Source organism: Diorhabda sublineata, chromosome 5 (assembly GCF_026230105.1).
Source record: "Diorhabda sublineata isolate icDioSubl1.1 chromosome 5, icDioSubl1.1, whole genome shotgun sequence".
Classification (NCBI taxonomy): domain Eukaryota; kingdom Metazoa; phylum Arthropoda; class Insecta; order Coleoptera; family Chrysomelidae; genus Diorhabda; species Diorhabda sublineata.
The window spans coordinates 6,317,874-6,332,833 of record NC_079478.1 but is presented as its reverse complement, the minus strand read 5'-3'; the positions used below and the strand labels follow the sequence as shown (position 1 = coordinate 6,332,833).

At 31.7% G+C, this 14,960-nt stretch overlaps 1 protein-coding gene across 1 annotated transcript in view; it reads left to right on the top strand.

Annotated features, from left to right (window-relative positions):
* The window catches only part of LOC130444031 (protein tincar), a 153,231-nt gene that overhangs the window by 121,479 nt on the left and 16,792 nt on the right, over positions 1 to 14,960 (top strand). The window contains exons 9-10 of the mRNA XM_056778998.1: positions 11,881 to 12,120; positions 12,692 to 12,822. Of these exons, the coding sequence (XP_056634976.1) occupies positions 11,881 to 12,120; positions 12,692 to 12,822 (371 nt within the window). The remainder of the gene's footprint in view (positions 1 to 11,880; positions 12,121 to 12,691; positions 12,823 to 14,960) is intronic.

Genomic DNA, 14,960 nt, shown 5'->3' with positions numbered 1-14,960 from the left:
AATTTGTTATCAGTGTAGAACAAATAGAAATTGGGTATTTAGACAAAAGTATGACTTAATCAAAACACCGAAAGCGTGAATAGAAATTGATCATTTATCTCATTAAAAACCCAAGAAATTCAATTTTCAATAATGGTGAACCAATAATTCCACTTATCTTTCATGGCACATGTTGTTAAGCAACAGTGACATAATTACATTACATCACAAACTTTGTGGGTTCGCCAGGTAAAAGAGGCAAGGGAAATAGGAGATTGTATTTCCGTGTAGGACTCGGGATCCCAGCGGTCAAAAGATATTTAGTATAATACGGTACAAAAGCGCACATCGGAAGATGAAGTTTATTCAGGAAGTTTTATATCATTGTTAGTATATTTTATGTCTTTGAAATTAAACTTCTACGAATTAGAGTAATATTCTTATATTTGTATGCAACAATTTAGTGGAATAATTGATTTTCTATAGATTTTTAAAATATTTATTGATTGATATTTCCAAATATTTTGCTTGATAGACTACGCACCACCCCGATATCTGAAAATATTTATTTGTTTAATAAATTTGAATTAATATTGCTATTGTTTAACTTCTTTTCAATCATTTTGACGCAATAATAAGAAAAATGTGTTGTAATTTTGAGTTATTTTTAATGAGTAAAAAAAATAAAGATAAAAACATTGCAATAGAACGAAATTTTCTTAAAAATAAAACTTGCATTCTAAACAATAATGTTCCTTTTTTAAACCGCTAGTAGCGTGTATTTCCACCTCTGGATGTTAGGATTCTCCTGGGCATGCTTTCAGTTAGGTGCTGTATCACTTCTTGAGGTATGTTCTCCCATTCCTCTAATGCCGCTTGCTCAAACTCATTAAAATTTTGACGAGATGGATTTCGACGAAGAATGCGGCGTTTTAAAATGTCCCATACATGCTCGATAGGATTCATATCTGGACTTCTTGGTGTCCAGTTCAGGGTATAAATTCCTACTTCGTTTAGGTAATTCAGGACATCTGCCGCAACGTGTGGTCTACTACTATCATGCATTAAACGAAAATAATCAACCGATAAATACCAAAACGGAACGACGTGATTTTCAAGAATGTCATTTATATATCTTGCTTCGTTAAGGACGATTCAAGGAAGAAACACTAATTCTGTGCGGGCATCAAAACAAATTCCTCCCCAAAACATGATGGACCCTTCTTGGAAAGGCTCCCTGGGAATGATACAAAACTGCGCAAATCTTTCTCCTCGCCCTCTTCAAATTTGATTACGTCCATCTTGACCTCTTAGTCTGATTCTCGTCTCATCTATCAGAGATATTTACATTTCGGATTTCTCGTAAAAGGCTGTTTAGCTCAACACTTGTCATTGACCGATTTCTTAATCAATTTAATTGAAAAAAACAGTCATCTTGAGAAGTTAAAACTGAAGGACGTCCTTGTTCAGGCCTCCTAGATTGTGAGCCGGCGTCTCGAAATCTTTGCATCAATCTGCCAATGATTGTGTGGTGTAAGCCAAACATATTTGGCACTTCACGATAACTTTGTCCCTGTCCAACTAACTTGGCTATTGTTTCAGCTTTGCATTCACTTAACTGCCTAACTCTATTCATTTTTTGTTTAACTAGTCTCGAATTTAACACATCTTGATTGACTTGAATTACATCTGTCCACAACAATAGAATAAAATAAACATTAGAATAAGCATAAAATTAAAATTTTAACATACCACAAAAACAGTTATTTGCTGATAAGACATTTTGCTACATTTTATCGCTATGATTTAAGATACTTCAACTTCTTGTGATAGAAAAAAAAGAAACCCAAAATATTGACATTTTAGGTTTTGATATTGAAATAAAGGGTAAAGTTGAAGGTGTAAAAAGTATCAACTTGAAGAAAATGCCATCTAAAAGGTGTGATCCTTATGGAATTTAAAATTACGAAATTACTTTAATAAGAATATGCGGTCTACTGTATTGCTGAGTACTGGTATGAATATTGAAGGGTTAATTATATATGATGTTGAGGATGAAATCAAATCCTTGATTTTCACTTCAATACAGCGTTTCAACGACGTTTCCTAAATTTCCAATCATACTCCTAAAATCATATTAGATATAAATTATTTAAGTAACTATTGAATTGAAACAATTTTCTGTAGCCAAATACATCAACGTTATTTCAACTTTCACTTTAGCTGATAGGACATCTCTTACAAATGTATGTTGTAACATATTAAGGTTACCAATTCGTTAACATTTTCAGTGTCATTTCTAAAGCTGATTTGTACTCTGTAGTATCACCTGACTCTTGTTGGTTCATGGTTCATTTATCCATTTCCTCACCTATATTTGCTTATCTTTCAACAATTCTTCTTTATCAATTCTGTAAGCTCTAAATCGCCAAAAGTTGAGGCATAAAATATATCACTTAATAGATAATTTTCTACCATCAGTTTGATTTTTTTACTTCACTTCTATAGTAAACCACATATTTATTGTAATATGGGTATAATAAACGATTTCTATCCCTCTAATTGCTGAAATACTCACCAAAACGTTTCTCACTTAGTAAGATGTGGTGTATTTTATTGGGTATTGAATGCCACTAATAGCTTCGGAAAATCCAGCTTGATTGAAAGTTGAAAAGTAAATCTTTTATACTCTAAGGAATTAGAGCTTCTTCACCCCAAACTATTGTAGAAAATTTATATATTTTCCAGATATTATAACAGTTATGTGTTGATTGTAAATTATTTTACCAACATAAAGTTTTGTCAAACAATATAAATTCGATTCTAAATTTAAAGCTTGTAAAAAATCCTGCTTGTCATTGAAAAACGTATGTTAGTTCCTCAACGAATTACATCGGTTTCAACGTTATCTGTTTCCGTAAGATAGATGTTGCCTTTGGGATATGCGACTAACGAAATTGTCATCGAAAAATTTATCGTTCGTACAATGTACAGTTTCAGCATAACAAATTAGTCACGTAGCGTATTCTAAATTATATTTTTCTCTTAAAATTCCGTTGAATTTTCCAGTTCGGAGTATTGTAACTATGATCATTTACAAGATTATTAGAAAAGTCAACGTAGAAAAAGATGGAAATCATTTATTTTCAATGTACAAAAGAATCTGAATATTCATAAAATCGGAAAGAATCGGAAAAAGATATTGAAATATATAAAAAAAATAGATGATTTCCATTCCGAGTCCGTTCGGGCGTTCTACCCAACCGATTTGCTTAATTTTTTTTTTCAATGAAAGGTATTGATGCACAAATCAGCCATCAACCATCGTATTTCATCTAATTTTCACCATTCTCAAGTTAATACTCAAATGCGATTTCCCCCTGTACATTACTTATGGGAGTTTTTCACATACACACGTTCTATCCTCAATATCTCAGGTTCTATTCAAGACAGAGACTTCGTTTTGGTTTAAGAACACTCGCTGAAATACCTTCTTTCTTTTGAGTTTTTGAACACTTAAATCGGTTGAGTTGGAGAGGAGCTAGGCGCGGACATTCAATGTGGAGTTATGGATTTTTGTAGGTTTTTGGCAATTTTTCTACATTCAAAGATTTATATCTCAGGTTCTAATATAGCTACAGATTTCGTTTTGATTTAAGAACACTCGCTAAAATACCTTCTTTCTTTTGAGTTTTTGAACACTTAAATCGGTTGAGTTGGAGAGGAGCTAGGCGCGGACATTCAATGTGGAGTTATGGATTTTTGTAGGTTTTTGGCAATTTTTCTACATTCAAAGATTTATATCTCAGGTTCTAATATAGCTACAGATTTCGTTTTGATTTAAGAACACTCGCTAAAATACCTTCTTTCTTTTGAGTTTTTGAACACTTAAATCGGTTGAGTTGGAGAGGAGCTAGGCGCGGACATTCAATGTGGAGTTATGGATTTTTGTAGGTTTTTGGCAATTTTTCTACATTCAAAGATCTATATCTCAGGTTCTAATATAGTTACAGAGTTCGTTCTTCTCTATTATGATGATTTCTGATACTTATTTAATGGATTCGATGCGAGCGAAGCCGCGGGTAAAAGCTAGTTGAAATATAAAAAGTATCCTTGTAATAATGAATCGCTTAGTGACAGATCGCATGCGCACTTGTCGTTCGCGATGGGAGAAATCATCAACCTATAATTGTTCCTATTGAAACAAACCTAATAAATTAACCGAGAGATGTCATCAACTTATAGTTGTTCCTAATGGAACAAACCTAATAAATTAACCGAGAGATGTCATCAATCTATAGGTGTTTCTAATGGAACAAAACTCCGACTGCATTTGAAAAGTTTTTTTTTTTGAGAAAGCTCAGCATTTTGTACTCAAACTACAGATCGCTGCCAATATTGCAGTAGACTTTCTCCATTAGTCGCGAAAACAATAATTTTAGAGACATTAAAAATTTCTCCCGCCACCGAAGCAAAAAGAAAAGAAGGGAAACCCCAAAAAAACTTGGCTACAATAAGTAACTCAGAAATGGACAAGACAAGGGAAAACAATACAGCAGATAAATGAAGTAGCCGGCTCAGAAAAAGTGGAAAAATGGAGAAATAAAAAATTTAAACTAAAATGATAATACTCTTATGCTCGAAAGGGCTTTTGGGTGTTTCATATTTTAGTTTAGTTGGATAGCTGTTATAAAACAAAAACTGCTTTGGAGAAAAAAAGAGAAAATACCAAAACTATAATGAATTAAGACACAAAACAGAATTTTATTATCAAAATTAAAAACATTTTCTCTTATCATATGTACAAGGACTTTGACAACAATTATCAAATTATTTTGATAAATACCTATGATATTAGAGCAAGTGATGAAAAGATATCAAAATACTGCAAACCAAAAGATATAATATTGGAATGATTGTGTCGTTGTTTACATAGGTAAACATATTTAACTGAAGGTTTCAAATATTTGACAACCAAAGAAAATATAAGTTATGTGGTTAAAAATTAATTTCTTTATTGATATTCAGATTGTTGAAATTCGTATTTGTTGATTATGGATGTTATGAAACAAACAATTAGTATTTCAATAGTCCTTCCGCCAAATCGTCCTCGTAGATAATGAAGACGAATAAGTAATAGAAAACTCCTGATGTAATAAATATATACTTGATTTAAAAGTTAGTCAATTATCGTTATTTAATCTTGATTATCCTTCATTTCCTGTTGACTGCTTTGGTTCTATTTTATTTGACAGGAAAAGGAATATAATATATTAAGGTTTCGTTTCCTGACAGCATGGTAAATAATGGAGTTGAAGTTATGCGAAGATAATTAATATTTCACAAAAAAAAGGTTAACGGTCTCGGCTAATATGGATTTCAGGGCAACAAAACCCTTTGTTGCCTGATCTAATATTATCCCAAATATTTTTTATTCTGGTGATTTGCTAAACCACGAGTATTTGATATTTATTATGAACATTCTTAATAAGTATCAACGTCAATATGGAAGATTAAACGAAAATACACAATCACCAGCACCATTTGCTTTTGCAAAATAGGATGCGGTGCAATGTATACTGTAGAAAAAGTGCTTGTCACTTCTCAGCAGCCTACATAGTTTGCAGTAGTAGTGACTGCAATAATCACTTATCACTTGAAGAATTTAAGTCATTGAAATACAAAATTAATTAAACCCTCATCTTTTCTACATGAAATAATAAATTTCATACCGTTTATTTCTCATTAATTCCATTTATTTGTGTATTTCATTATTTATAATTTGTATTATTATAATGAAATATAATTTAAAACTACTCACAATGGAATTATACAAGAAAAAATTAAGTTTAGACTTCCGAAAACGGGAACCCACCAATTGGCTTCAAATTTTTAACAAATTATACTCTATTACACATTTCATTTGTGTACATTGTATCAAAAATTTTTGGTAATAGCTGCAATTGAACCATAATAAAAAATCTTTGATTTTTGACAGAGCCCCTCATTTATTATTTCAATCATCTTGACTCTTTTAGTTCAATATTTATGTGTAATAGAAAATGGAGAACAATGGATATAATTTATTTACATTGGGAAATTAGTTCAAAAATTGTAAAAGTACTCTACCTTGGTTTGAAGAAATAGGATTTTCATCTAAAGAAGGATATTGCAAAAAGCATAGCAAAAATGTGGTGGTGCTGGATGAAGGAATTTGCGGGATTTTTTTCATCCCCTTTCTTAGCGAGACGCCAAAAATGCGTTTAGTTACAATCACCTAGAAGACCAGGATCGATAATTTTTGAAACCAAAAAAAATAATATCAGGATGAAACCCATTGGAAAAGGAGAAGAATATGATAAAAATAAAACAAAAAATAATTTACGGGCGATTAAAGGTCGCGAAGGAAAATGGGTGGGTTTTTAAGGGTGAAAAAGAGTTTTTCGATTTCTGCCAAAATTACAAGTCTTATGGAAAATAGTCAAAAAACCAAGCTGTAGGTAATAAGATCTATAATTTCGTATTCACCTATTTTTCTTCATTACCTTAAAATTTATGTGAAAAGTTGAAAAAACAATTTTTTCGTTTGTAATTTTTATCTTTTACAGAAAACATTTTTTTTGCACGAAATAATGTGAAAAGTTACCTTTTGATGTCCCATATATACGGTAATGATTTGAAATATGTATTTTTTTCACGTTATTTTGACAGAATATCGAGAAAGCATCATACACTTCGACCAAAAATTCTTCTGTCAAAAAATCTGCTTTTTTTTAAAAAGTCGGTGGGATTTTTGGTCTATGAAATATCTACTTCCTGTTGGTGTAATAAAATATTACCATCACCAAGGTAACTTTTCTTAGAAAAGGCAAAAAATGAGACAAAAAAACTCTCATCCGATTTTTTGAATCATTATGTACAATTTTTAGTTATTCATTAATTTTTTTCATTCTCATTACAACTAAAACGTGAGATTCCATTGGATTGTAAAATTTTAATAAACACCCAAAAATTGTACATAATGAAATTTTTGGATACGAATTTTTTTCGTTTTCTGGTCTTTTCTAAGAGTTTACCATGGTGATGGTAATATTACATGATAATATTACACATATTTACATTTACACATTACACAATGACTTGAAAAAATAAATAAAATTCACATAAATTTTCATTCATCAAGTTTTCATTAAATTTCCTGAAAGATAAAAATTAAAAACGAAAATTTTGGTTTTTGGAATTTTTCACATAAATTTTAAGGTTATGTGAAACAAATGAAAATAGATCTTCTTATTACCTACAACTTTGCTAATAGACTTTTTTCCATAGCACTTGTAGTTTTGCCGAAAATCGAGATAAACCGTTTTTTAACCTTAAAAACTCTTTCCCTTCCCGACCTCAGATCGCCCTTAAATTATTATTCCTTCCATTTTCATTATAATCTCCTTCTTTTCCAATAAGTTTTATCCTACTATAATTTTTTTCACTCTTTATCATTTTTAAAGGCTTCTACCCTGGTCTACAGGGTGAGATGGAGTTTCTGGTGAATATTTGAAACCAATCAGTGGGTTCTTATTTCCGAAACTTCAACCAAACATATAAATATATATTTCAAAGTCTTTAGTGGACATTATAAACCAAAAAAAACCTACCTAAATATCGTAATATAAGTAATTTTGTTCACGCTCTAAAAGTTTTCTTATTTTAAAAAGTATAAAACACTAAATTTAAACAAGTCACTGAAATCAAAACTTTTTATGTATTCATTGACACGAGTAATTCTAATGCGCAGTACTTCAGATGCTTTTTGATTTATGAATTTATTAGTGCGCATATTACCTACTTGAAAATTTGAAACAAACTTCACTGCATTTAAATTTATTGATTAACAATTTATTACGCTAGAATAATTATTTGTGAATAATAACTGTTTATTAACGTGTTAGTTGACAAGGCTTTTCATTATAATTAAAATGGTGTTATAGTCCATTCGTTTCATAACATAAATGTAAGCTTGTTTATTTTCATAATGATAAATATTATTAAATCTGTAAATTTTTAGGTACAATCACAATACAACCAAAAACAAAAATAAAAATTTTGGAATCTATAGAGGGAAGTTATATTGGAGAATATAATATGTGAATCATGCTTAGAACCTTAAATATTATATTAATTATACTAATATACTAATATAATAATGAAACATAGAAAATGAATCCTGCAGTGAGAGGATTACCAACTATTAATCCGTTCATTGTAAATACGAATAAGTTATGAAAACTAAAAGGCACGTTTCTAGCAATCCAACTAAAAATGAAAAATAAGTCTTGGCATAAGCGCGTGGTTGTTTCTATGACATTTTAAACGTAACTTTTCGTTTCATATGCAAGAGATTCCCAGTTAGGGGACTATCCAAACGTTTTTTTTTTTCGATTACTGAAAATTATTCACTGATTGTGAGTAGAACTTCTCTTTCCATTATTCCCCTTTTCCCCCATTTTCTCAATATTCTCGAAAAGGCTCTCTCATATAGATGACGGAAATATGATGCGATAAAACTTAGATTATGGACCATCAATTCATAGTGCATCCTCATCACTCTCTGAGTTCTGCTGTTCTGCAGCCCCACTAGAACTAGATCCAGATCTTCAAAAAGAAAATAAGTCACATTAGAGTAAACTGTTGAAGCTAAAGTTCGCGCGCTTGCTGCATACTCAACGTTTCTAGCCTAACCTAGCTTACTGACAACCTAACCTAATTAATTACGTCCTCTCGGCCCTTGCCCACTTGCTTTGCTCGCTTTCTTGCAGTTTGGTCAATGGATCCAACCAAATCTAACTTACCTTACAAACAACCTAGCCTACTGAATTGAAAGTTCTCGAGGCTTGCATAACAAAGTTTTGCCATGAAAATATGAACATCCAATTCGACGGTCCATGATCTAAAGCTTAACGGGTTGTGTGTTTTTTTAGGATAGCTTAACTAGTTTAGATTCTAGCGCGTAACCAATAAATCAATGTTCGATTCCTATTCAGGGTCGTCCAATTTATCCAAAATAACGAAAGTTACTCACTAAGTAGGTCTTCCTTTTTCTTTATTCTCCATTTTCCTATTTACCTAAAATCACTGAAAATGTTGATATTTAAATTGTAACTAGTTATAATTTCTTACTAGTTTCATTCCGGAACATAAAATTAGTTTCTAAATATAATAGACAGCACCTCATGCTTTTATAATAATGACATTAATCTTCTCTTAAGTAATTTTATTGTTTTGTGTTTAGTTAGTTTCTATAAAACTATAATTCATTTCAATTGTGCATATCTGATTCCTGTAGACTAGATATCTTCCAGAGATGACAAAAACAAGGAGATTCGTTTTGATTCTTATTAGATTTTTGACACCACCTTCATTTAATGTCACGAGTCGCTACTGATTTAAACACAAACATTAGCAGCTCATTCGTAAATAAATATTTTTTACATTAAAATTAAAAACGTGTACATTCATATGAAAATAACAAATTCTCAAATCCATTTGTGTATTGATATATAAACAATATAAATAACCTCCTAGTGTTCGGTCTACCTACCCCCAAGTTAAATCACAATTTCTTAAAATATATCCTGAAATGGAAAATGCTTACCTTTCGTATGGTCCTCATTTGATTGGACTATAAATTTCAGCAGTAATTAAGTTGGTAGTAAAGCTGTCCATTTAATTAGGTTCGAGTTATAAATAGCATCAACAGCATTGTTTCGAATTGTAATAGTTTGCAGATTCAGACATTTTTGTTGTAATTTTGTTTATTGTATCAATTTCAAGCTTCAAAGAACAATACTTCAAATACTTTATGTCTTGTTAACTCACACATTAGATACCACTGATGGTTATATCAGACAAGGTTAAAAAGAGGTTAAATCAAGGAGATCCAATATCGACAGTGGTTTTTAATCTGGTGTTAGAAAAAACTCATAAGACAGTAAGACACAAACAGCAAATAATTTCATAAGCAGACGATTTAGTTTCAATAACCAGAACAAGAAAAGAAATGGAAAAAGCGCATTCTGTGAACGAGAAGAAGCTGCAAAAATTATATATTAAGAATAAATCAAGAGAAAACAAAGTGCATGGTACTAAAACAAAATGTGATTGTCAAATAAAAATGAAGAGAGGACATAAATAAATAAAAGAATAGCGAAAGGAAGTGAAACCGTTGGATCACCAAGTAAATTTATAAAATTGGAGGAGTTATCTCGAGCAGCTAATATTAAATATACCCACATTTACTTGGGGAAATGACCCATGGGTTTTAACAAATGCTAAAGAAACAATACTGCTTATATTGGGAAGAAAGGTGTTGGGAAACATTTTTTGGGAATTGAAAACAAGTGAAGGACTATGGAGAGGAAGAACTAACGAAGATCTTATCTTCTTCTTCTTTTAATGCTTATCCATTAATGGATGTTCGCGACCACATTTTTCATGGCTTCTCTATCTCTAGCGGTATGGATCAATGTCTGAATATTTTGTATACCCGTCCACAGCTTCACGTTCCACAACCATGATATCCTCTTCCGTCCCAATCCTCTCTTACCTTCAATCTTGCCCTCGACTATCAGCTGAAGGAATTGATATTTATGGCCTCGCATTATATGGCCAAGATATGCAATCTTTCGTTTCTTCACGATGTTAAAGAGTTCACGGTCTTTATTGATACGTCTGAGAATATCCTCATTCCTCACTTTGGCAGTACATGGTATCTTCAGAATTCTACGATATACCCACATTTCAAATGCCTCTAATTTGTTGATGTTTTTCACCTTAAGGGTCCAACCCTCCAACCCGTAAAGAAGCACTGACCAAACGTAGCACCGCACAAGTCTCAGTCTAAGTTCAAGATCAAAGTCGGTACATGTAAATACATTTTTAAATTCTATGAATGTACTTCGAGCTTGTTCAATTCGGCATTTCATTTCACCGTCCGACGACCATTCTTCATAGAGCCATGTTCCTAGATATTTAAATTTTTCTACCCGTTCTATAGGTTTTCCATTATATGTTACTCTAGATTTTCTAAACGTATTCGCTTCCCTAGTGATAATTATGAATTTAGTTTTTTTGATGTTGATGTTTAATCCCATGTTTTGGCTATGTCCGCCTACTATATTAATTAGTTGTTGTAGGTCATCTATATTATCTGTAATCAGCACTGTGTCATCGGCGTAACGTATGTTGTTGACCCAGACTCCATTGACTTTGATCCCAATGTCTCTATCTTCAAGTGACTCTCGAAAGATGGCATCAAAGTATATATTAAACAGGAGCGGCGACAATATACAACCTTGACGTACTCCTCTGCGAATCCGAACTTGCTCAGTTAGACCGTGATTTACTTTCACTTGCGCTTTTTGGTGCCAGTACAGATTTTCGATACAACGAATGTCTTTTTCGTCCAAATCCAATTTTTTAAGGAGCTGCATAAGTTTATGATGTTGAACTTGAAGATCTATATAAATTTATATAAATATCCATCAATAACAACATACATGAAACCTCAAAGAGAGGGTACACTAGAAGGATGCCGGGTAATAGATTTGCAAAAAGAATCATTGAACAAGGGAAAAATGGTACAAGATGAAGGAAGGCACTAGATAATAAATGGTTGGGTGTAATTTTTAAGAAAATTAGAGAGGTACAAACAAATTGAAGTGAAAAATTTTCTTCGTTTTTAATGTAGATTGATTGTCAAATACAAATATTACAAAAGCCTCTTCTTTAGATCATTTCAGTTTCTGCAATTCCAATTATTTTAATATCTATCATAAACGTTATAGAAAATATGAGATAAAATTCGAAAACACACATGATAGAATTGATATTTCTTTTTTGTTTCAGATTGGTAGAGCGACAGTAAGAGAGTCGCGGTCTCTTCGGTTGGTTCACGATGTTCACTTGAGCAGTCACCGAGAAGACGCTGCGCAACAACCTCTTCTAGTTATTGGTAACGGAAGAACATACAGTGTGTCCGATATTTCACCAAAAAGAGCTATAATGGGAGTTATCCAAAAAGCAGCTCTCATCAAGAAATCCAAAAGTAACGGGTCCATAACTACCAACGACGATGCAGAGGAGCAGGTATGTAAAAATTAGATTTGTAAAGTTGTGGTTTAATTCAGGCTGAACAAGCATAACGAAAACCAATGAAAAAACTGCCTCGCGTGTAATAAATATTATATGAAATTGCATCCTTTCAAAATAACAAACTGAAAAAATTGTGAATGAACTAGAAAAATCTGTGGTGCGTAAATTTAAATGGGAAGCAATTGACTATTTCTATGCTCAGAAAAAGTGAATATTTGAACAGATATCTGATATTGGAAATACTCGCAATCGGGCTAATTTTTTCCCAAGTACATACTAATGTCTCAATTAGAAATATGGTTTCAATTTTTTGGATAATTTTCATGGGAGTAGTAAATATTCAAAAACAAAACAAACTACGTCATATCTCTAATTTGAACCACCCAATATACATTATTATTTTATGTGAACAATCTTGATTTGAAATACTAATTGAGTCTGAAGATTTTTCAAAACTAAAGTTGGTTTTAACTATGGAATTATTTCAAATAACAAATTTTCTTTATACATCTTTTGCTTTGAATCGTGTCATCAATAATAATTATATACATAATCTATTTTCCAGATTTATTGGCTTCGACCAGCCATCGCGCCATCTCAAAACTCTCCAGATGGTTTAAAGTATTTTTGCTGGTTCAAAAAAAAGCCAAAACAAAAAGTCACTTTTGATGAATCGACCAGTACATCGGCAAATCGGTAACGAGGTTTTTTTAATTTATTGCGTGTGTGTGTTTATTTCTTGTATATAATTTTTTTTATACAAGAGCCGCAAGAAATATTCTTCGTATAACAATAGTGAAAATAGCTAAATTTTCTAAATCTTACTTACATACTTACTTACATACATTTACCTCACCCAAATTATTGAACTCAAATGTTTTATAGAAAACTGTGAAGAACTGATTAATTTGAATGAGTAAAGTGTAGCTAGTTGAAAATGGACATTGTTTTTAATTTAACAACATAAGTAAAATGTACAAGTTCTTTTGCTGAAATTTTAGTCGGAATATTTTATTTGACGGTCTCAATCTACTTATCAGATACACAAAGTCTCGTGAATGCAAAGTTTTCTAACTTCTTGCTTGAACACATTAGGAATGTTGTCTAAAAAGTTCCTGACCCCAACCTTAGAAAGTTGAGAATATTTGGAATCGTTTTTGGAAACCCAGCTTCTGACTATGTGCCATAATTTACAACCTTAAAATTTTAGGCAACTGGATTCAAAACAGATCGTATCAGCTTGCCTGTGGACGAGTATTTGGGATTACCCAAAGCTGCGACAACCAGCAATATTCTAAAAAAATTTCACCAAATGTTATTGGATCTGATTAAGGCTACAGGTTATTGGAATATATTGACATATATATTGGGTGCCGCGTTTGTTTTTGAACGAAAAGAGAATTCGAATCTACATTTTCCAGGCCTTATTGATGTGGTTTGAGTAATCTGGGTCAACCACTTCACTCCTGAAACGGTCAAGACAGTGGAATGCAAGGGACAAATCCACACTGATCAAGAATAATTGGGTAAAGCGGGAAGTTGCGAAAAAATTGGGGAAAAGATGCTTTTTCATTAGGAGAACGCACCTACTTATACTTTGGTGACCCCTGTAGCTAAAATTCACGAATTGCAGAATTGCATTCACCAGATTTGGCTCTCAACGACTTTTTTCTGTTTCATAACCTCAAATTAAAAAGTATAGAGACCTGAAAGCGTTCTAGACAAACAACGTAAATTACTTTCTTGCAATGGCTTCCACTTTGGATTATAATATGTATTCAATAGGTAAAATAAAGATTAAGGTTAGTCCAAAAGACAAACATCCCAAGAACTGTGACCCGAGGACAATTTCAAATGAAATTATTATTCAAATTCCAATCTAACTCTTTAAAAAATCTATTATTTACGGATCTACGGTTTCAACAAGACCGTGCTCCTATTCTCAATAAATATGAGGTTCCTTTTCGACAAGGAGCAAATTATATGGTAAAACTCAGAAATACAAAAGATTCTGTTGTGTTCAGTGGCGTTCCATTGTTGAAGTAACTAGTATTATATAAAATTAGTAGTATTATATAAAATACAAAATACAAAATACTCTATTGCCAAGTTTTTTGTGTTTAAAACCACATTCTCTCAAAACACCACACTGAATATTTATAAACATTTATAGTCATAATCAGGATCTGTACGCAGTTTGTTCTGAATCATGTATAATGCTGGTATTAAATTCGTCAAATAACATATTTGGTTACAACGTCAACTTTTATCACTTTTCGGTTAACTTCCTTTCGTTTCAGGGGATAAACTGTAACATTCGCCACTTGTACAATCCTATAAATGATAGAATATGTAAATGAAGTCCATTTAATAATTTATATTTATTTAAATTTATTGATTAATCCCTATGTCCTCTCCGTAGTTAATTTATTTATGCACTCAAAGATATTTAAAATAAACGTTCAACATTGGACAGATAAATTTTTATGTCTCTCGACTGACTTTAGTACTATCAATGTTTCCACTATTCAACATTAAGTTGTCTGACTCAAATGGATTCGTTAACTGAATTAAGATACAGAAAAAAAATTAAAATTGTTATAAGATGCCTCAGTCATTTTGAATGAAACCAAATTCAATACTTTATTTAATTCAACTAATACGTTGACTTTTCAAAAATAATCAACCGGTTTTTTCTATCGGAAGGCATGTGGTTTTGGCAACACTTTCATCTCTTATAAAGGTTACTAAAAATAAATAATCCAGTGAAAATCCAAAAAAGTATTTTAAGAAAGAATAGAGAACGTATAAGATTAAGTGGATTCTTCGGGTTT